The 21,781-nt window shown below is 37.4% G+C and overlaps 1 protein-coding gene across 3 annotated transcripts; it reads left to right on the top strand.

The window, feature by feature from the left end:
- The first annotated feature begins 239 nt into the window (after nt 1–239).
- On the top strand, nt 240–21,751 carry VCAM1 (vascular cell adhesion molecule 1). 3 transcript variants are annotated; one of them, XM_050306803.1, is made up of 9 exons: nt 240–5,600; nt 6,384–6,434; nt 8,066–8,157; nt 15,046–15,324; nt 15,959–16,276; nt 16,845–17,117; nt 17,699–17,962; nt 18,381–18,647; nt 21,070–21,751. In XM_050306803.1, the coding sequence occupies exons 2-9, from the start codon at nt 6,424–6,426 to the stop codon at nt 21,228–21,230; spliced, it is 1,665 nt and encodes a 554-aa protein (XP_050162760.1). In that variant the 5' UTR covers nt 240–5,600; nt 6,384–6,423; the 3' UTR covers nt 21,231–21,751. The 3 variants fall into 3 exon arrangements, with proteins under 3 accessions (XP_050162760.1, XP_050162759.1, XP_050162761.1); XM_050306802.1 differs by lacking the exons at nt 240–5,600; nt 6,384–6,434 and having other exon boundaries at nt 6,441–8,157; XM_050306804.1 differs by lacking the exons at nt 240–5,600; nt 6,384–6,434; nt 8,066–8,157 and adding an exon at nt 14,108–14,314.
- The last annotated feature ends 30 nt before the right edge of the window (nt 21,752–21,781 follow it).

The following is a 21,781-nucleotide window of genomic DNA, read 5'->3' as shown; positions in this document are numbered from 1 at the left end:
TTGCAAGGCCCGCATTAAGAAAATTTCATGGATGTTTTTGTGGCCAGCTCACTCTGGTCACATATTTCTCTAGAGAAGTAAATAAAAAAAATAGTCTCTCTCAACTGCCTTCATTTTTTTTCCCCAAAGTAATGCTATGTCTGCGATTATTATTGTTATTGCTGCTATTGTTATTGTTATTATTAATTCTGATGCTTTAGTACATAAAAATGTTGATAGACATTTATAAAAATATGACTAAAATAGAAACTAAAAAAAAAAAATCTAGATTAATAGGATAGGAAATTAAATGTATTACACAGGTTAAAAAAAGCCAACCAGGATATTGAAAGCAATTGTGCAGCTGCATCAGGGAGATTAGTTCTGTGCTCTGTTAGAGAACTCACATGGCAGTTATGTCAAAATCATACAAGATATGGGTGAATATTCACTGGTTTTAACTAGAAAATGTTTTTCAACCATTTTTTGAAGGAAACTGAAACTGAGATTGATTTCTCTATTTGCTTGTATTTTATGTGCCCTGTAGAGAACATAATACTTCTGTAGATAGATGTAATTCACCATGTAGATACGTAGGTTTAACATTTGAGCTAACCTAGCAGGATTCCAATAGAACTTGGAATATTGTAGTATTTCTTCTCCCTTTGCTCCTGCAGTTAAGTCTTTACCATTGCTGCAGAGGTCATTCACAGTGAGTGTTTTCCATCACAGTTTGAATAGCAGCAACATTGCCTTTGAGCTTGCTAGACAGGTCAAATGGCAGTTTCCATCAGAAACAGTGGTCCTTGGCCTTCACTTGTACATGTACAAACAACTTGGTGATACTGGCAAAACGAGAAAAACATGAGATAATTTAAGATATAAATTCCCTGTCTTACGAAGAATGGGACTAATAAGTTCATTGTTGAAATGAATCTTCTTATTATAGAGTTTCTTCATGCTGACAAAATAGATGCAGATATAGTACCTCTGTGGCACTATAAACAAATTTTTGTTTTATGTATCTTTAATAAAGATTGATTATAGAAGGCAGTTTCAGGAGTAGCCTGCAGTATATACATAAATCACTAAGGAAAAACTTTTTAGAAAAAGAATTATACTATGTTGAGAATCAGATATGTGTTTTCTCCTTTACTTAGTCTATATGTCATGTAGATATTAATAACTTACTATATTGATATGTCTGGATACGTTTTACAGAGCACAGAGCATTTATGTGTTTTAAGTTTAGGCCATAAAGTTTTGTGTTGTAAGGAGTTTTAAAATGCAACTGGGACAGAATATCCTTTCAAAGGGACATAACAGAATGGGGTTAAACTGCAGATATAAAAACTGAAATGTAGGATATCTGTAGGTGTCTATATGTCAACTCACACAGTGAAGTTCAGTAAAACTGATTTAATTCCTACAACTGGGTGGAATGTATAAAAATAAAAAACCAGTTTTTACATGGCAATGATTTTAACTTCTAGACCATTGTTAACCTTAAATTCCTTTTTTAAAAATATTTTTTCTTCTGTCTTTCTATAACTTATTTCTACTAAAAGTCAAATAGAAAGGCCACAGACTAAATACAAGCAGTTCCAGTGTTATAAATATTGCAGCATAATTAAATGAGGAGGATTACTTTTCTTAACTGAAGATTAGCAAGAACTGTGCTTTAATGAGTGAGAATTCCTCTCATTTCCAGTCAAATGTTTCCCATTTCCTTGAATTAAGTAGGTTTTGATTTCTCAAACTGATACTGTCTGATTATATGATAATTTGTAGCTGGGAAACTTTCAGGAAGTTTCTTGCTGTTTTCAGAGACAAAATGCTCAAATCCAAACTTATATGCTCCAGTATTTACCAGTCTTTTTATGCCTTGTTCATTTTGCATCTAGTTTTGACTTTAAAATAATTTGTAGTTTTTCACTGTTGAAGGAATAATCTTTGGAGTAAGGTAAGGCAAGCTGAAGGAGGAAGTTGTGCCTCAAGTAAGGGACCATAATATTCTCGGCAAAAACGACGTTATTTGAGGCACTGCAGGATGAACTTGGCCCAGGATGTGCAGTCTTCGTCTTCCGCTCAAGCAACTGCTGTTGGCTGTAGCTGTGAGTTACACACTGCACTGACCGTAAATGTTGCTGATGTGGCAAATGATCCGATCCTCAGGCAGATTTTGCCAGAGAATGCTCTAGTCTTGCACTTCTGCCCTGAGAATGATGGGTGTCCAGGTGGCCAACTTTGTCAGGACAATAAATTGATGTTCTTTCTTCTCTGGCCAGGAAGAAGTGTGGAGGAGGGAAGATGGTCTTCCTTCCAGAGGATATTTGCCTTTGCCATAGTGATAGAAAAAGCTGATGAAAAAAAAAAAAAGGCAAAACAGAAGGGTCAGAAAACTTATGGCAAAGGAAAAAACAATGAGAATCTTGTATATGTCAGGACTCTGGTTGCCATTTCGTAAACAACCTTCTTCCTATTTTTGTATATTTTACTTGGATATCCTGTTTCTTTCTTTATCCCTTATGTGACACTGGGATTTTGAAAAGGACTGAAGCCATAGAAAATTTTCATCTGTCGTTTACTTGGTGGAGATTTTCCTGCTAAAATTGAGAAATGTTTAAAGAGTGATAGTAGATGCTACTAGGATGGTAAATGCCAACTTTCTTCCGGGAGAAGAATGCAAAGAAAATCGACAGAAAATAGTGATTTTGACTATATGCATTAGAGATTTACAATTTCATATATTTCATTTGAAACATATTTACATTTTGAGATCATTTTGAAATGATCTTTGGGTTGTGTTGCAAAGCCAGTGTCTACTCTCTAGGTAAAGATGTTTATTCTTTCTGATAAAATTCGCACATTTTCGTACTATGGCAAAGAGCCTTCTGAGCTACAGCCAAGCTTGGTGCTTGAGCCCTGGGCTGAGTGGTGAGGCATAGCAGGAACTCATCTATAAAGTACTTCAGAATCATATTCCTCGTGACTTCAGTTGCACCAATCCTTGTCAACAAAGTCACTTTTTAGCCTCTGAGTCATTCCAATCTGCAGCAGTAGTAAATGTGATGCTTTCAATGTTGAGAAAGGTAAGACCTTACACAGCTGAAGAGGACAATGCAAAGTCTCATAGTATATCCAGAAGATTCTCTGTTCTAGTCCATTGGGCTTTAGACTAAGCCAGAATGAAAACCTAAGTAAGAAGTGGACATGATTAATTGAAGGAAAGTTTTAGAGGCAGGTGCCAACAGGCAGCTTTGTAACAGTTGTTCTGCAAAGTCAGCGGATGGCGAGGCAGCCCAGATGGGCTGACGGGGCTGTGAGATGGCCTGTAACGCAGTGTGCAGGCAGCAGCTGCTGTTGCACAATTCAGAAGTTTGACAGAGTCTCTGTGCAAAACTGGGATGCTCAGAAGAGCTGGTTTGATAAAGTTCAGTGGCATTCTAGACTCAGGAATGACTGAGATGATTATTTTGCAGTTGCATGGAGAAAAAGATTTTGCAGTAGTAGTGCAGAGGAGAGGTGTATAAAGCAGCAGAGTTGTTTTTAGATTGGCAGAACAGAGCAGGTGATTCCCGACTTCTAACTGAACTAGTGTTAGTTAATACTATTAATTTCTATTTTTCTGTGTTGTTTAGGATAAGATTTTCAAAGGCTACAACCTTTAGAAATGCATGTCAGTAAATTTGTATTTCCAAAGCTCTTAGCTATTTCTTTCCACTTACTTATATATCCTTGTATTGAATTATGCTCTCAAAAACCCAGATTCAGTGCAAAGAGACCCTCTCTCTGAGTCGCTCTGTAGGGAACTGTACCACTTGTGCTTCCATCATTCTCAAGCTTTTATCTTTTCATCTACTTTTGGCCAGTTTCAGAGATGAGATTCTGGCTTGAAAAAAGTCTGACTGGTCCACTGCAGGTGTTTATATATTCTGATAAAAATCTACATTTGCTTAACCAAAGCCTTAGTGGAGTGTCAAAGTCTGGATACATTGTCTGTCCATCTCTGTCTCCTTATAACAACTACACTGATGAGCACATCCAAGCAGGGTTTGATTCTGAAATGCTGGAGATGGGGAATCAGAGTGAGATCGGGAGTACTAGCTAGCCTCTGGCCTGCTTTCTGTGATTCTTACCAGGATTCAGAGGAATATTGAATTGACTGGAAAAACCCTCTTCCTCTTGCAAAAGCAGACCTTTATGTCAAAATTTTGGTGCAGAGTTTGCCTTTCTTTTAATATAATGATGGAAAAGATAATAAGCAAAGAGTTCAAAACATAAGGGAGAAACAGCAGCAGCAGAACTGATGTATGAAAAAGTTTCCTTTTGGTGTAAGAAGTTAAAAAGGGTAACCTCCAATACAAAATATGTAATGTATTTTATAATATATGTAAATAAGAGAATAAGAATATTCTCTATAGTAGGTTTTATCTGAACTGTATGTGGTAGGACCCTTTGTTGTTTTATTTGAACTACTTGATAAGACAAACCAGTTTTACTAAATTACATGAGATATTGAAGACAGTACTATTTAATAATGTTTCCAGAATTTTCTTTAATATCTATTTCCTGTTTTCCATTTTTTTCCATTTTTTGTTCTTTTATCTATTTGCATTATTTATTGTGTTCTGTGAAGCAACTCTAAGTGATTCCTGATTTGTCAGGAAAGGTTTTAATTTTAGCATAAGAAGAACTTATGGTTTTTGAAAGCATTTGTTTTACTGCTCTTTTGAATAGCCTCTCATAATGTGAACCCTGGAAATTTTACCAAGAGATTAGTGCCAGGGGCTGACATTCACACATACCTTGAGTGGTAAGTTTCTCCGAGAAGAGCCTGTGAAATATATTTCTGTGTAAAGCACTGTTATATTGACAGGAATGGTAGATTTCATTTCTCTTCAACAGCAAGATCCTGAAGCTGCCTGGGGCTCCTGGGTAATTCCTGCATACTCCTGTGGGAAGCACAAAGCTGCTGTCACTGTTCCTGAACACTTCTGTGTGTTGTAAACCCAGATGTGACAATGCAGCCTATACTTGCTTTCACTCCAGGCTCTTGACATTCCATGTGCTTGAGAGAGCTCTCTGAACAGTGTAAACATTTCGCTTTTGAGACACAGGGAGCACATACAGCCGAGATGAAACTGGAAGTTCTCAATCCCATATCAAGTTAGGCTTGTGTTCTATTTAACCTTCAGTGACCTTAAGGAGTTACCCTGAAATTGTTGCAACTGTAAATTGTTGTAACTTGGTTATCATGAGATTACCAAGAAATCACAGACAACTTCTTGCTTGGTTTCATGTCCCTATTTCTTCTAATGAGATCATGACAGGATTTCCAGTTATTCACAATGGTTTGCTTTACATCTGAGTTCCAGGAGAGTGCTATTCACAGTCGGGTCTAATAGATAATTGTGTCTGTCAGTGAAAACACTAACTTGGTTGTCTGAGTTTTTGTCTTAGGATTTTCCATCTAAGAAAGCTTCGGAAGGATAAACCGAATCTTGAATGGCGCATTGTACAATACAAGCCCTGACAAAACCAGGTGAATGCCATAATACGAAATGCATTCTTTGAAACAATAAATTTTATTGAGAAGAATAAGAAAATAAAAGATTGAGGTAAGTTTACAGATAATTCACAGAAACAAAACTAACTTGACAAAGAATGTTATGCAGAATCATCAGTTTTTTAACTGCTTTGCCCTGGTTAGTTATGGATTTTTAAACACACTGCTCACTTCTCAACCTTGTAATAAATTTCTGTACATTCTTGTAATCATTCTGTACTATAGACTTCACCTAAAAATTTGTCCTCCATTGTGTTAAACATGCAAACCTTCTGGCAATCTTTAAAAATAAATTTTATTTATAAATTTTTCAATTAATAAATTGCATATAAAATAAATTTAAAATAAACATTACAATTCAGAAATACAGTATACATGATAAAGGGAAACAATTTTTCTTAAATTATCTTAGATCCTAAATTGTTGACAGAATATATTTGATAAGTAATGGCACATTCTGTGAAACCATAAGCTACAACTGGATCCATGTATTTACCTTAGAGGTAGAATGAAAATCTCTTGACATAACATTCAATAGAGTTATAGCACAAGACAGCTGAAAGTACAAGAAAAGCAAAGTCAGAAGCTAGATATTGGTGCCATAACAGATGAATCAGTATAATAAGAAATCACTTATAGGCTGATAGTTTTCTATCAAGCAATTTTTATCAGTAATAAAGAATTACTAGAGTGTGTTTCTTTTCAGTGTGAGATAACTGTATTATATTCAGATAATCTAGGAAACGCAGTGTTAGATAATTTACTTAAAATCTTAATGAATTCACCCTCACACGTCTCTGGAAATTCCTGCGCCTTCATCCTGTTGGTCTTGCAGGTACCAAGTCACCGTGCTTGATACTCCTGCATAGAGAAAGATGTTACGGAGGTAAGACTAATCTCAAGCTCCTGAGCCTACCAGAGCTTAACTGGATTTGATCCTTGATCCACAAAAGGATTCAGCACTGCATACACAACATTTACACCTTCCTTATCTTTTAGAAACTGTCCACTGCACAGAATTGTTTTCTTTCCCTTTAGGATGTCGCAGCTTCCAAGTGAACTCCCTCGCAGTAGCTGCATGGTCGTGTGGCTTAGTCAATAGTGATTTCATTCAGCACAGAGAGAACCTCAGCCAGAACAGAGCGTTGGCAGAGCATTGGTCTGGAGCTGAGCTTTTGAAAGAGAGCTACCAATATCTGTTCTTCATGGTGTGGAGCTTACTATAGTCAGAAACTGAGTCAAAGTGAGGCAAAACTTAGCCAACCACAAGGGTCATTAAACCATCTGTTACATATGATTTGGTATTCAAATACAATTCTTGGGAAATTTCAGGAGGGTTTCTTGGCTAAGAAGCATTGGAATGTTGGCAGTCAAATATTTCTCATACTAATTCAGCACAGACCTTTGTCATGCCTGTCAGCAGTTTCAAACATGTCACATTTTTCAAGTTGCCTCTCTTATCACTAGAGAGTAACATGGTCTGTGATAGAGGGTGACACAGCTATGAAAGTCATTCTTGCTCCATTGTCTGTATCAGACTACAAGGACTGGGGCTTTGATGCCTAGCCAAGTAATTGTCTGGGAAGGGGGAATAAATTCCAGTAACTCGCATCTTTCTTACCCTTGCCTGTCCAGAAAAATTCAGCTGCTCATGGTTTTTATCACTTAGCCACTCCTACTTTGGCATATTCCTTCATGAAAGTGTTAACAAATGGAGCAGTTAAGATGATACTTAACTGTCTGGGGAAAGAAAGGAAAGAGAGAAGTAGTCTAAGTAAAGAAACATCATGTTTTTGATTTAGGGTAGAGCACATTTAAGAGAGAAAGGAAAGTGCCAGATCCCTAATAGATTTCCAGCTGGTTTCAAGTGTCACTTTGTTTATCAGTATGTGTACATACACAAAATCACACACATATTTTGTACTGCAAAATGCTTTCTCTTGGATACTTGTCATTTTGGCTTGATGGGAGTAAAAATTGGTTAATTCCCTCTTGTTTCTATTTGGAGGGTCATTTTCTTTAGAACTTTCAGTCCACTTTCAGAGAGGGAAAAATGACAATATGTAGGTAAAAGAAAGTGTCTTTAAAAAAAACCCAACAAACCAAAATAATGAAACTGTGCAATTCCTGTAATTCTTACCCATATGGAAGATTTAAAAATTATGAGTCTTGAATCATGCAGTGTTAAGTCATTTAATTCCTTTCTGATATCTGTGTAATATTTCTACCTGTTAGCGAACCAGTCCACCTTAGGACTACAAAGATAACATTTCTGTAACACAAGGCAGCAAAAATAATATCTATAAAGCTGAATGTGGTTCTTCAGAATATGAACAATTGTAAAAGAAAAAAGAATGTATTCTGATAGACAAGTTGAAGGATAATCAATTAGTAGCAGTGCCGTTATCAGTAGGATTCTCCTGCCTAGAAGAATCCAAGTCCTGCATTTCTTCCAGGTGAAATGGTCTGTTACAGACCTTGCTCTCATCATTCCCCTCGGTCTTTCTTGGTCCCTAGGGACATCCCTGTACCTCAAGGACTGAAGAACAGGAAGGAGATGGGAAATAGGGAAGTGACTGAACCACAGGTGCATTGGAGAGCGGCTACTGGTGAGTAATAACAAAGCTTCTTCAGAAAGTTCTCCACCCCTGTCTTGATGAACTTATTTTGATCCTGAGAAATACTTGCCTTAATGAGGTATTGGTATTTCATGTGGAATGCTGGGGGAATTCAGTAACTTGGTCATATTCCTTTTCAAATGTTTTCATCTGGCTTTATCTTACCATATCCTAGGTTCTAACCAGCATCTGCACTTTGACCTGTCTGCACTTTGGCTCACTCTGTTTTTTTACTCTGACCATTTTGAATGAGCTTTGTCTGAAAAAGATATAGCACCAGTGAGAATAAATGACTTTTGATATGTATTGGTGTGTTTGGATCAAAATAAAAGTAGATCTGAACTCTTACTTCAGAATTCCCAAAGAAATTTGGAATGCTCCAAGGCTCATATTTGAATTTGAGTACGCTGGATAATATTTCAAGTGGGAAAACTTTTGTTTTACCTATGTCACTGTGAAGAGAGTAGGAACTCAGCTATCCAAACTAAAGAAGTTTGACTTGCAGTACAGTACTTGGCACTTTAAATATATGGATTTAAAGGCTATTCAACAGTTTCATTTTCAGGTTCAGCACCGCTACAGTCATACTTTCTTTTTTTTTAGAAATAGAATTTGGAATTTCCACAGCTTGTTTTTTGCCAACAACAATAGACTAAGATAAAGAGTAGGGACTTTTTTCTCTAGTAGCTTCTATTTATTAATAGATGAACTTCTTGTTCTTTCTGTAAAGTGAAATGGACAATGCCTCTGAGTAGAAGAAATTAACCAGTTTGTAGTGTGTGCAAGTTCCCATACTTCTGTATTATTTTATCTGGCACCTTTGTGGATTCTGGATGCCTCCAGACTGACCAAACAGGAAGTGTCATAGCTGGGAACCTGGTGCCTGAGAAAGATAATGAGGAAGTAGATGCATTTATTTTTATATACAGTATTGAAGAAATTCCAGAAAAGGGAAAGAAGCAGATGATAAAACTTTCTTCAGATGTTTCTTTTTTTTTTTCCTTTTTGCAATAGATGACAAGTTAGATGTGGAGTACAATTGTAAGGTGTGATGTGGGTTACAGGGTAATGCGTTGGTGTTCTTTTTGTAGTTAGGTACAAAGTTACAATTCCTGAAACAGACACAACCCTTTAAATAGATCTGCATGTAGATCTCATCCTTCCCAGCCGGAGATGAAAATTATAGGGAGTCAGTGATGCTTTCCTCCCCCTCTTGGGGCTATACTGAGGTTGTATTATTGTCAGGTGATGAGAAAGCAGGTGGAGGGAGTCAGGAGAAGCAAAGGGTCAGGAAGTTCTGGGACCCAGAAAGCAGTAGGCACTGAGGAAGGAGACAGTGTATAACCCAAATAGCAGGCTATGGAGGTTGCTGAGAACTGAAAATGTCGAGGCTGGCAGATCATTACCTGCTATCTGAGCCATGTAGTCAGCAGTGTTCATACATGTCCTCCAGGTTCATGTTTTTCTATTACGTGATCAAGATATGACCATATTAAAGGTATTACCTTGGATGTGGTGCCTGAAGAGCATTCCTTGTTTGCTGGTGCGTGTCTGTTTTCCCTCTGAGAATAGTTCTCATTTGAGTTACAGCACGTTGCTCTGGCTCTTGTCCCTTAGACACGATCATACTGTAGACACTCGTTGAGTAGAGTGGAATCTCCTCATCCCAGCTGCTTCCATAAAGCATCAGAAACTCTGGCAGAGGCTTTCTTTACTCAGATGCCCAGTGTGCATCCCAAGGATATCTTTCCTGAGATGTGTGAGGGATCTAAGTATAAACTTGCTGTAAGACCTCTGTGATGCGAGACTGAAGAACTGTTAAGTCAGACTTTGCTGCATCCTCTCACCTGAGTGTCAAGCCTTCCACAGAAGAATTCTGTCCTCTCAGTCTGATGGGACACAGAGATCTTTAATAAGAAGCATATTGCTTATGTTTGTGTGTTGGGATCCTGTACCAAGGTTATTATTCCAGTACTGAGTATTTTTAGCAGAAATGCCAAATGGTAGCTCTAGATGCAGATAAAGGAATCAAGTGCCAAGAAGCATTTTATTGCTGACACAGGAAACAGAATGTCAAATTAGATGAGTTTCCTTCTACCTTCTTTTTCCTGAAATTTCCTCTGCCAAAAGGATTAGCCCTCCTCGCTGTAGGTCCTTGGCCATAAATCACAAAACCAGTGGTGAAGGTTTTAAGACCCCAAATTCTGCAAGAAGAGATTTTGCCTTCCAGCTTTCCCCTGGTGGCCTCCAGGAGACAGGGCAGTACATTAAAAATGCAAGAAGAGGGTTATAAATGTTGGATAAGTAACATGTTGGATAATGTGCATTTTGTTCAAATAATTCATTAAGGCATCGAGAACTTCTTATCTCTTTTGTCAAGAGGAAACTAGTAAGTACATCATATAGGTACTTAACAGGACTGTAGTAGTGTGAGTTAAAGCAAATACTTAGCACAGTTCTGAAATGGTTTCTTTTCTTACAGTCAGGAAAAGTCTGATGCAAGTTTCAGTTTCCTGAAGGACATTTGTGTATTCTGATGCCAGGCCAAAAATGATGTGTTTGGTATTTCCAAACTCCCTTCTGAGACACACAATTGTTTTAAAATCTTTGTCCATCAAAGCCTGAGAAAAGTCTCTTTTGATTAATAGATGTATTGAAAAACATATATTTATGTCCCAGTGCTTAATTCTTTTAATCTTTTTTGCCTTTAGTGTTATTCTTGTAATACTTGTTTCATTCCAGTCTTCATTATGCTCTGCATGTGTCAGGATTTTTTCCAGTTGATCCTATAATACTTATCTCGCTGTGGATGTAGATGCATCCTCTGTTTTTATCCCCAGCATCCTCCCCTGTGCTGCTTGAATAAAAACCTGGATTATCTGAACTCTTGAGGTAAACTGCTAAAACCTGCCAGCTGATCTCTGTTTTCAGACAGTACAGACAGTTCTGAAAAAAGCAAACTTGGTACCCACTTCCCTTTTTGGAGGTTGGTGCTGAGACTCGTAGGAGCAACAGTGAAGTACATACTCTTTTTAAAACACCTAGAAAGTTCACATTTGAAGTTGGGCAAAGAGCAAATTCTTAAGAAATTTTTTAATTTTGTGGCGTATCTGTACTTTCTCTAATAATATTTGTTGGGTAACTCTGCTCTTACGTCTACTGTCTGAGTTAAATTTGTCTGATCACCCAGTATAGAAGTCCCTCTGGTAAGGATCCAACTCCACTAAAGTTAATGGCAGCTGTCCAGTGTAATCTACTGAGAGCTGAATCAGAGTTATTTCCTATTTCATGTTATCTGATGAAGGACTTAATTAAAATCTTTTCAGCATGCGGATATGGCCTCCTATGTTCATATCTTTTTCTGTTTAGAAACTGATTTCCCAGAAACAAGGAAATTTTGCCCTTTCTTCTTCAGCTTAGCTTATGATTATTTAAGCAGTCCCAGCAGAAGAGTTTCATTTCTTGCTTCTCTCTGCCTTTGATTTTAAGGTATTTATTTGCAACTTTACTGAGAGAGTACTTTTCTTCAACAAAACCTTTTTCTGTGAAATAAAATCCAGTTCTGTAAATGTATTCTTACCTATTCTGGATAGATTTTGGATTTTTGTATTTGATAGCATTACTTTCAGAACAGTATTCTGCTTCTGCTTCCTGAGACTTTGGAGATTTTTTTTGTTCTTCCTCCTCCTCTAACAAGAAAAAAGTTATGATGGGGATAATAAAAATAAAATATTATGGTAGAATCCACCGTGACATTTTCATTGAATTTGGTTAGGCATTGCTAGATGCTTCAGATTTCCCTGTTTTATTGTCTACTGGGTAATTGGGTTTTCTTGGGGTGTTTTGTTCATTTATTATTAATTACTATTATTTTGAAGACATCCTTTCTGGCTGAGATCACAGTTTTCTCTTTCCACTATCATTACTTCCCTTTCATGTTTATGAGTTTATGATGAGTGAAGAAAAAGAGTGGTTGATGCTTCCTGTTTTACCCCGTGTGTTTCTGTAGCAGCTTGTGCTGTCCAGCTGTCCTTTGATGAGGGTGCAAAGGTGTGGCTGGCTGCAGTCAGGTAAAAAACAACAAAAAATAGTTCCTGAAGAAGTCATGGTGCCTGTAGGCCAGCAGGACCCTTACATCCTATGCTACAACTTTCACCTGAACATGGTATTTTGGAGCTAGCATTAGGTTATTAACCATCTAAAATCTGCTTGACTTAAAACATATATTGATGTAGTGCCATCTTTTCAGCAAATAAATTTCTTTAACATTTACACCGTTGTTACTTCAACCTTTATTTTTCCAAGTTATCACTCACTTACTAGATATTTGAATCTGTGCTGTTTATAAAGTGTGCTATATGATAAGAGTATTTCACAGACATCAAATGTCCAAACTATTACACACCGAAAGATTTTACCAGAGACATTTTAAAAACATAAATGTTTTGTTTTCAGTTTCTTGCTGCTTTTATTTAGTGATTCATAACTGACCAATATAGAGTCATAGAATTGTTTATGTTGGAAAAGCCCTCTAAGGTCAAGTCCAACCATTAACCCTGCAGTGCCATGTTTAGCACTAAACCATATCCCCGAGTGCCACATCCAGACATCTCTGAACACTCCCAGGGACAGTTATTCCACCACTTTCCTAGACAGTCTATTCCAGTGTCTAACCACCCTTCAGTAAAAGAAATTTTTTCCTAATATATAATCTAAAGCTTCCCTGGTGCAATCTGAGGCCGTTTCCTCTCATCATTCCAGCATCTCAATGTCTTTCTTGAAGTGAGAGGCCCAAAACTGGTGTGTCCTCCCCAATGCCAAGCACAGGGGGGTGGGCACTGCCCTGGTCCTGCTGGCCACACTATTTCTGATCCAGGCCAGGATGCCATTGACCTTTTTGGCCACCTGGGCACGCTACCCACTCCTGTTCAGCCACTGTCAAACAGCACCCCCAGGTCCTTCTCCCCAGAGCAGCTTTCCAGCCACCCTTCCCCCAGCCTGTGGTGTGGCCTGGGGTTGTTGTGACCCAAGTGCAGGACCCAGCACATGCCTTGTTGAGCCTCGTACAATTGACCTCATCTCCCACTGATCCAGCCTGTCCAGATGGCTCTGCAGTGCCTGAATTGCACAACTAGTTGAATACATAAACAACTGACATCTAGAAACCTTTATCCATTGCTTGCATTCATAGCATTTTCCAGTTGAAAATTAAACACTGAAAATGTGAGTTTACTTTTTTCATAATAGTGTTGCTATATTAGGCAGTAATAGTTGTCCTCAGAAATATTCCAAACTGGCTTTGTATACCCACTGGCATCCAAATACTGAAAATAATCCCCAAGTTATGCTGTAATTCAGTTATATATAAACAGGACATAAGAGATCTGAGAGGCATATCGGTAATGGACATTTTAAAATGGAGTTGGGATTATTAGTTCATTTTGAATAGTATGAGCCTGATTCAAGCTGATGAAGTCAGATCTCCAGACTTCTCTTACCTGACTTATTTCTTCATCTTTAGGGATCAAAATTATTTAGGAACGAGTAACATCACCTCTTAAACTGGTAGCACAGTTTTCAAAGGGAATACTTAGTCACATAATGCTATTTACAGAGCTGAGCATTGTTAAAAGTGTTCTCAAGACTCAGTCCTACAAAAATATTTTCACTGAAAACAAGATTGAATAACTTTTACGTCTGAGATAAAGTGCCATTCAATAACTTGGAATCCCCCCCCATGCTTTCATTTTATCAGCTGTTTGCAGGATCGGATCTTGACTTGATCTTTCAAAGTGTAGTATGTGCTATATTTACAAGAGTTAATATTTATTATTGCCGTGGCCTTTCACAAAAGCAGCAGAGGGCGCTGAGCCAACCGGCACAGCCCGATATGGGTCTTTTCCTCCCTGCTCTGGATTTCCCTGTCCAGGGATTTCCCACTCCAGCTCGAGGGGAGCCTTTATAAAGAGCACGCTAGAGCTCTTCTAATAAACTGTTGCAGAGCAGCAAGATCTCACTGTGCTTCTTCACAGAAAACAGAAAGCAAAAGTTTTGAATTTCTTTACCTGGTAACAGCAGTTACAGATGTTGAAACAAATGGGAAGAACAAGCCAGGCTGTGCTAGTAATTTTGTATGTGCTGAGGACTGGTAAGTTGGGGAAAGGGGTTGATGGTGCTTGTTTTATTTGTTTTTAACTTTTTTAAGTGTAAACTGACCTAAAATTTACTGTTTGATCTTTATTTCTCTTTGCTCCAGTTACTTTTTCTTTTCAGTGAATACAACTGTCAATTAAGTAGTTCTGTCAAAATGCCAGGAAGCTTTTTTTGACACTTATTTTGAGCTCTTTGTGCTCTGCAATGACACAGTCATTTTCTTACTGAGTTTGCTAAAAGACAGTCTAAGAGACAACTGCAGTATATCACTGAATGTTTGATTTTTACTGTGATTCCTGACAGTATCAGTGAAGTTTGGTACTAAATGTCCTATTGAAAGTGTTTCTGCAGTTTTCCTTGCTATCTTACCCCTCTCCCCTCAAATGTTACAAGGTTTTAGAACCAGATTCACCTGACCAAAATAAAAAAAAAAGTTATACTGTTCCAATGCATTTCTGTTCACTCACAGCATTGGGTTTATGCCATTTTATGCAAGAGAACTCTTTGTTAGTCATCTGAGTCTGTATTGCCTTTGACAAAAATAACAATGCCTATGGTGTATTTTGGAGATGTAAACCACTGTATGAGTTATTTTAGTTTAACTTCCACACACCTATAAAGTAAACTTGAAACGTAACAACCTTATATCACAGTAGAACATGAGAAGAAATAGAAGAATAAATGCTGAGAAAGCTGCTGAATTTATATGTTTTCTCCCTATTGTAGTTAAAGCTTTTGAAATGGAGATTATACCTGCTAATAAAATTGTTGCCCAGATTGGAGAAATACTCATACTCACGTGCAATACGACTGGCTGTGCATCACCGAGTTTTTCCTGGAGAACACAAATGGACAACCCCCTTGGAGGAACAGTGAACAACTATGGGACATACTCTACCTTGACTATGGATCCAGTCAGTGTTGTGAATTCTCATGATTATCTGTGTACTGTCTTCTGTGATAAGGAAGGGAAAAAAGAGAAGAGTGTCAAAGTTGAGCTTTACTGTAAGTAAAAGTGTAAAATTCTCTTTAAGTAGTGCATGATTATAAAAAATCTGTAATTGTTGTGGTTGGTAGCTAACTTGTAATTCTAGGCTAATGACTCTGCTATAGCTCAACATACATTTCCTTGTAAGATTCCTTTATCTGTCTGTGAAGGACACTTTCTTAGCCCTGTTCTGTTTAGCTTTCTGCACTGAGCGTAGTATGTATTAATCTTAGTTATTCTTGGCTCCTTGAATACAGTCATAGAGCTGGAGGGAAAAAAAAATCAAAGCCTTTGTAGTTCTCAGGGGAATGATTCAGATGTCTAAAACCACCAGCAGAGAAAACAAGATTTTTTAAAATTATTTATTAAATTTTTATTAAAACAAAGAAAATACCAGTGCATGGATTGCAGCTATATCACTGCCAAGGTGCCTTGCTGGATCTTACTTGATCTTTTGTCATCATATTTCAGAAATTGTACAAATAAAAGACCTGTATGTCTTCAGATCAAGATAGATCTTGTAATAAAGTTGATATAATGTGATGTTCTGAACACCTCTGAATTCAAAATGTTTGCTGTCTGGATCTTGCTCTCATGTTGACTCTAGTATTCATCTCTGCTAGTCTAAAGAAACTGATTTTATTCTTTTAGCTTTCCCCAGTGATCCTGTCATTGAGATCAGCCCATCCTCAGCTGATGGAGAAACAGTCACTGTCATCTGTAAAATTCCTGATGTGTTTCCTTCTGACCACCTGGAGATAATACTAAAGAAAGAGGAACATGTTCTTCATGAAAAAAATTTTTATGGAGATGACAGCACAAACACAGAGACCAAAACTGTGTCATATTCATTTATTCCCCTGGCTGAAGATATTGGGAAAGAGATTACCTGTGTGGCCAAGTTACCAGTTCCTTATATGGACTTTAAACCCAAAGAGAGGGTATCTTCTCAGAAACTGAATGCAAATTGTAAGTATTTTTGTACTGGGGTTTTCACACAAAGTATGTTAAGTTCCGTGGAATGGCTTTACAAAGGGTGTACTATAAATAATTTATAAATAAACTCTGCACTTCTTATCTGATTTATTTATGTAGATACCTATTGTATTAATTTGAACTCTGTTGGATTCAGTAGCAGTCACTGAGTCACTGTTGTTCATGACAGAAGTTAGGCAATGCTTCAGCAACTCCTCATTCTCTTACTCGGGCACTGGTGCTTGGTCAGAAAGTAAAGATCAGAATGAAAAAGACATCATGAAAATGAAAAAAAGTTTTTAAATTTAGAATTGTATGCCTAGGAATTCCAAGTTTATAGTTATAAACAATAAGGAGACTGAAAAAAACATAAAAAAATGTACACATTTTGTCTAGCTTAGCTTTCAAAGCTACAAGCAAAATGTCTCATCAAGTCTGGAAAAATTTTTTCACTATGTTACTGGGATACACATTAATAATTTTTTTCTTGGTATTCGGTGAAGAGTACCTCTAGAGAAGCTAATTTACTTACTGATTTTGTCTTTCTTTTGTTCTTTCACAGTTGGTCCACAAAATACTACCATTATTGCATCTCCAGGCAAATCACCAATGGAGGGAGACTTTCTAAAACTCACTTGTGTGACAAAGAGCAACCCACCACCGCAGATAGTTTGGAGGAAACGTTTGGCTGACCAAAGCATTCAGTATCTGATAAAAAACAATGTCCTTTCTATTCCCCGTGCCCGTTTCAATGATTCAGGACTGTACATCTGTGAAGTAATTAATCTGGTAACTAATAAAACAGAGAATGCAACTGTGGACATTGTCATACAAGGTACCAGTCTACTTGAATTTAATTTGTGTTAGCCCGTACTTAACGGGCAGCTGCCTGTTAGGTTGAAGGATGCCAAAACACTAAAAATTAGGAAATTATGGAGTCCTCCTTGTTACATATTCAGGATGGAGCTTCAATTTATGACTGCTCTTTGTGGGCTGTACTTTATCTTTCTGTGCTTAATTTTCAATAGCTAATTCTGTCTGCACTGTTGTATATGCATACCTCTGTACATTTCCCACAGTGCAACACTCAAAGGGATAAAAGAATCTTAAGAAGTGGTGAGGGGACACACACTGTTATTACCTTGAAATATAATGTACATAGTGATTTCACAGGAACACCACACTCTCCTTCTTTGAACTAGTTTTAGACATTAGTAATGAGTTTAGTAGTCATTTAATGGTAGAACTAATTTTTTTTATTTTTTTTTTTTTATTTTTATTGATTGCCACTGTTTCAACAGAGCCAGAAGTCTTAGATAGGGTCTGGGATCAAAACCAAAATTCCTGCTGTCTTAAAACCTTCTCCATCTTAAGGACTTTTGCAGTAGTATAACATCCTTTTATTTTGTCATGCAGGTGCTCCAGTCATTACAGAGCTCTCCATTAAGCCTTCTACAACAGTTCAAGAAGGAGAAAATGTTTCCATACAATGTTATGCTGAGAGTAACCCTCCTCCCAAGATTATTTTAAGGAGAAAATCTGACAGTGCAGACATGGAGCCTTTCAGCACAGAGAGCATTCTCCTTCCATCTGTGATGTTGCTAAATGGAGGAGTCTATGAATGTGTAGCAGAAAATAAGTTTGGGAACAGTAAAAGTGAAATAACACTTAATGTGGAATGTAAGTATATGTAAAGTTTTCCCAGTCATTTAAAAATAATTAGTTGATTCTTCTGTGACAAATGTAACTATTAAATTAAACAAAACCCTATGAGTACAAAAAATTAGCCTGTTCCTCTACTGTTCCCAAAGAAAGGAGCAGTGCTGATGAACAAAGTCATGAAATCTTTCATGTAACGACAGTCTTAAGTCAGGATCTGAATGAATGAGAAACTGATTAACAGTCTTGGTTAGAGTACCTGGTTAGTGTGTTTAGGCTATGGAGGGTTTGTATGGAAACTCTGAAACTGTGCTTTACTTTTCCTGAGAATGAAAAAGAAGTTAACTTTGGGAGGCTGACAATCTACCATCCAGTAGGACATGTTGGATCCATTTCTGAAAAATCCAGTCATGATTAACTATAGGACTCTTCCTTTCAGATGGACCAAAGAATACAATGATCTCTGTTATCCCTGCTACTGCTGTTAAAGAAGGAGAAACTGTGGTGATGAAATGTACTAGTTCTGGCAATCCATCTCCTGTGGTCTCTTGGAAGAAAAAGAAAGCCACTGGGGAGCTGGAGAAAATTATTAAAAATGCAACTTTAACTATACAGAACTTAAAAAGTCAAGATCTGGGGCTTTACGAATGTGAAGCTTATAACCAACTTGGCAAGGAAGAAAAAGCTGTGGAATTATTTGTTCAAGGTTTGTAGAACAAGATGGAAAACAATTTTTTTATTTTGTGTATTTTAGGTCCAGATCTCCTTCTGTGAAGAATGGGGTAGTTCTGTCTTTGATGTCAGTGGAGTTAAAAGGTGTCCCTCATGTCATTAAGTCATTTAGGAAGCTTTAAAGAAAAGTCATTTAGGCAGCTTTAAACAACAAAGCGTGAAATCTGCCTTAGTACAGATAGCTTATGAAAAGTTCTTATGCCAGTTGAGCTTTCGCCATTCTTTCCAACTGGCAAATGTATGATCAGGTAAAGAAGGAAGAAGGTATGTAGAGCCTGTGTTTTCTTCCAAATAGGACTCAGGGTATATCTGCACACAAAAGATTCAAAGAGAAGGTACATGCTGAAACTTAACTGTGGAAGCACTGTATTACAGCTCCATGGTTCTCCTCTGAGTTACAGCTCTGTATCCTGTTCTTTCAGGCTGCCTTTGAGCCTGCAATGGTTAGGGAAGTTCCATTTTCAGCAGTCAGCAGGCACCTCTGCTTCAGCCCTGCCGCTTCTGTCGACTGCACAGCAACAGTGCATTGCTTAGGGATCACTTCTGCCACTAATCCAGCTCTCTCCCCTACTCTTTACTATACTATTTTTGTAGCTGCACCAAAAAATACACTTTGGATTTCCCTTTCAATGCAGTGATACAGTGTTACCATTCCTTGCTCGCAGTACTCTGTAAATGAAAATAGGTGATGGGTTCACAACCCTTGAAACAGTAGATGGCAAATATACCATAGACAGGGCTCAGTTAAAGGGTGCAGGAAAATACACATGCATTCCATTAATGAGCTGGGAGAGCAGTCTCAACACTGCCAAAGGTTAGTTAAAATAACTACTATACAGAGTTAATGTTAGGATTTGTTTTAGGCAGACAGAGTGACATCTTCAGTTTCATTAAGCATTAATTTTCTTTAAAGAAACTGAGATGAGTTGCACAGCTTCTTGTTGTAAGTGGTAGGGTTGTGGTGCTAATGAAAACTTCTGTCCAAAATGGCAGATGCACAAAATAATTGCTGCTTCAAAATTTTTCATAGTTCCACTTCCACCTTTGAAAACAGGATGCAGAATTGCAGAACCTAGTGGGAAAAAAGTACAATTCTAGGATCCTTCCTTTGCCTTTTCTGTTTCTCTTCTGCTGAAAGAGGACATCAGTTTCTGTGTCTGTTGGTCTGTGTCCTTTCATGAACTCAAATAAACAGTGAATTTAAAATAAGGAAAGAAGAAAAGGCTCCATACAATGTAAAAGATACCCATCACTTGATAAAGTGTTCTGTCTGTTGGCTTCAGTGTGTGAAGGATAGCTAATGGCAGAGCAGTGTCTAAAGCCACGTGCTCAACTATTATAGGGGGTCCATTAACTGGATTAGTGCTTTGTGTGTAAAAGCTGCTGATACCTCAGGAGTTTTCACCTCTGTTTGCTGCTAAATCCTACGTTGCATTTCTTTTCAGTTCCTTCCCAAATATTCCTGTGTTAGTATATCCATCAGAAAATGTTAAAGAAGGAGAAAATATAACTATTACACATAGCACATACAGTAACACACCATCAGAGATGGTCCTGAAAAAAGTCCATCAGAAGAAATTATTCTGCCATCAGTGAATGGAACCTTTTTACTCTACAATGTCAACAAAAATTATATAGGAATATATTTGCTTCACATTTTCAGTAAGGTTGAAAACATCACAGCAATTGAGGTAGCTGTTGTAGGTAGGTAGATCTATTGCCTTAAACATGTTTTGCTTGTACTTTCTAGTAAATTTTGTGTCAAGGTGAGCACAGCTAGCTCATGGCTGATCCTTGCACAACAGAACTGCAAAACCCAAAAAAAACCACCTCACCCCAAATCAACCCAAACAATAGAACACCTGGTGACAGTAAGCTGTTTTTAACCTCCTTCGGTGTGCATGTTATTTTCTCTCTAACCCAAATTGGTGCAGTAGCCTTAAGGGTAGGGACAGAAGAAGGTGGATCCTGGCTGTACTTGTGTCCACATGCATGAACAGTGAGACTAATCCAGAGAAAGTTCACAAAAATATCTAAAGAATGGGCTTTTTAAACATGGTCTTCCCCTTGAAGCATTGATTCCAGGAGATTGAAGCAAACCGAAATGTTTCCTAGGTAAAATATGTGGTACTCCTCTTGTATTCATCATTAATTTTGTGGTATTCTTCACTGTAAATGGTATCAGATGGGTCTGAGTGGCTAGGAGTTAAAGTGTGTCATATGAAGTTACTAAAGAAAAAATGTAAGGAAAACGTTTTGAAATGTGCTTTGTGCATGAAAACAGAAATAGTGTTCCAAATGAAGGTCATTAATAACCCTGCTTTTACAGTGATGTACATATATCTGTTTCAATCAACTTTTACACAACTTCTTTCTCCTTTTGTTTCCATTTGTAGCAAGATTGGAAACCCCAGATCAGATGTTACCACTGATTATTGCATTCTCCTCTGTAACAGCGGTAGCAGTACCTGTAGTTGCAATTTTGATCTACGTGTCAAGAAAAGCAAAGATAAATGGATCCTACAGTCTTGTAAAAGCACTCAGGTTGAAAGTGTGATCACATAAATTTAAGTCTTTAGTTGATGTTAAGCAAATTTATTTATTGTTGTGACTGGTTCTACTCTTCTGTACCCTACGGTAACAAACAAGTGACTTAAGAACAGCACCGTGTGATAGCAAATGGATTTTTTTTCATGTTTTGATAAGTGTTTTGGTATTCAAATTAAAGGAAAAGCTAGCATCCTCTCCTAGAAATTGGTAAATCACTTCTGTGTTGAAGCATGCTGAACAAAGAGTTCTGTGGAGAACTAGGTTTGTACATAGTGTATAATTTATGTTATAAATATGTTCAACTAAATATCAGTTTGTAAAATTGCAGCCTTATGTACAGAGAAATTTTGTTAATTCAAAGATATAAATCATCATTGCTTGAGCTTACCAGGTGATATTATATTTTATTTTGTATTACTCTGCAGCATGAATGTTTTTAATATCATTTGTCTGCTTGTGTTTATTTGGAAAACGTTCTGTTTTCACTGATATTGCCATAAATTCTGTGCCTTCAATGAAGTTACAAAATCTCTGGGCTATGCATTTCAAATTCATTTA

Source organism: Myiozetetes cayanensis, unplaced genomic scaffold (genome assembly GCF_022539395.1).
Source record: "Myiozetetes cayanensis isolate MyiCay16 unplaced genomic scaffold, myiCay2020 scf12, whole genome shotgun sequence".
In the NCBI taxonomy this organism is placed as follows: Eukaryota; Metazoa; Chordata; class Aves; order Passeriformes; family Tyrannidae; genus Myiozetetes; species Myiozetetes cayanensis.
The sequence above is the reverse complement of the archived record's forward strand: the minus strand, read 5'-3'. Positions and strand labels throughout refer to the sequence as shown.

Excerpts from the sequence above, each read along its gene's own strand:
- VCAM1 (XM_050306802.1), top strand. The coding sequence starts at position 8,010 with ATGGTCTGTTACAGACCTTGCTCTCATCATTCCCCTCGGTCTTTCTTG. Across the intron at positions 16,277-16,844 it reads TCAGAAACTGAATGCAAATT|TTGGTCCACAAAATACTACC; the intron begins GTAAGTATTTTT and ends GTTCTTTCACAG. Across the intron at positions 17,963-18,380 it reads AATAACACTTAATGTGGAAT|ATGGACCAAAGAATACAATG; the intron begins GTAAGTATATGT and ends TCTTCCTTTCAG.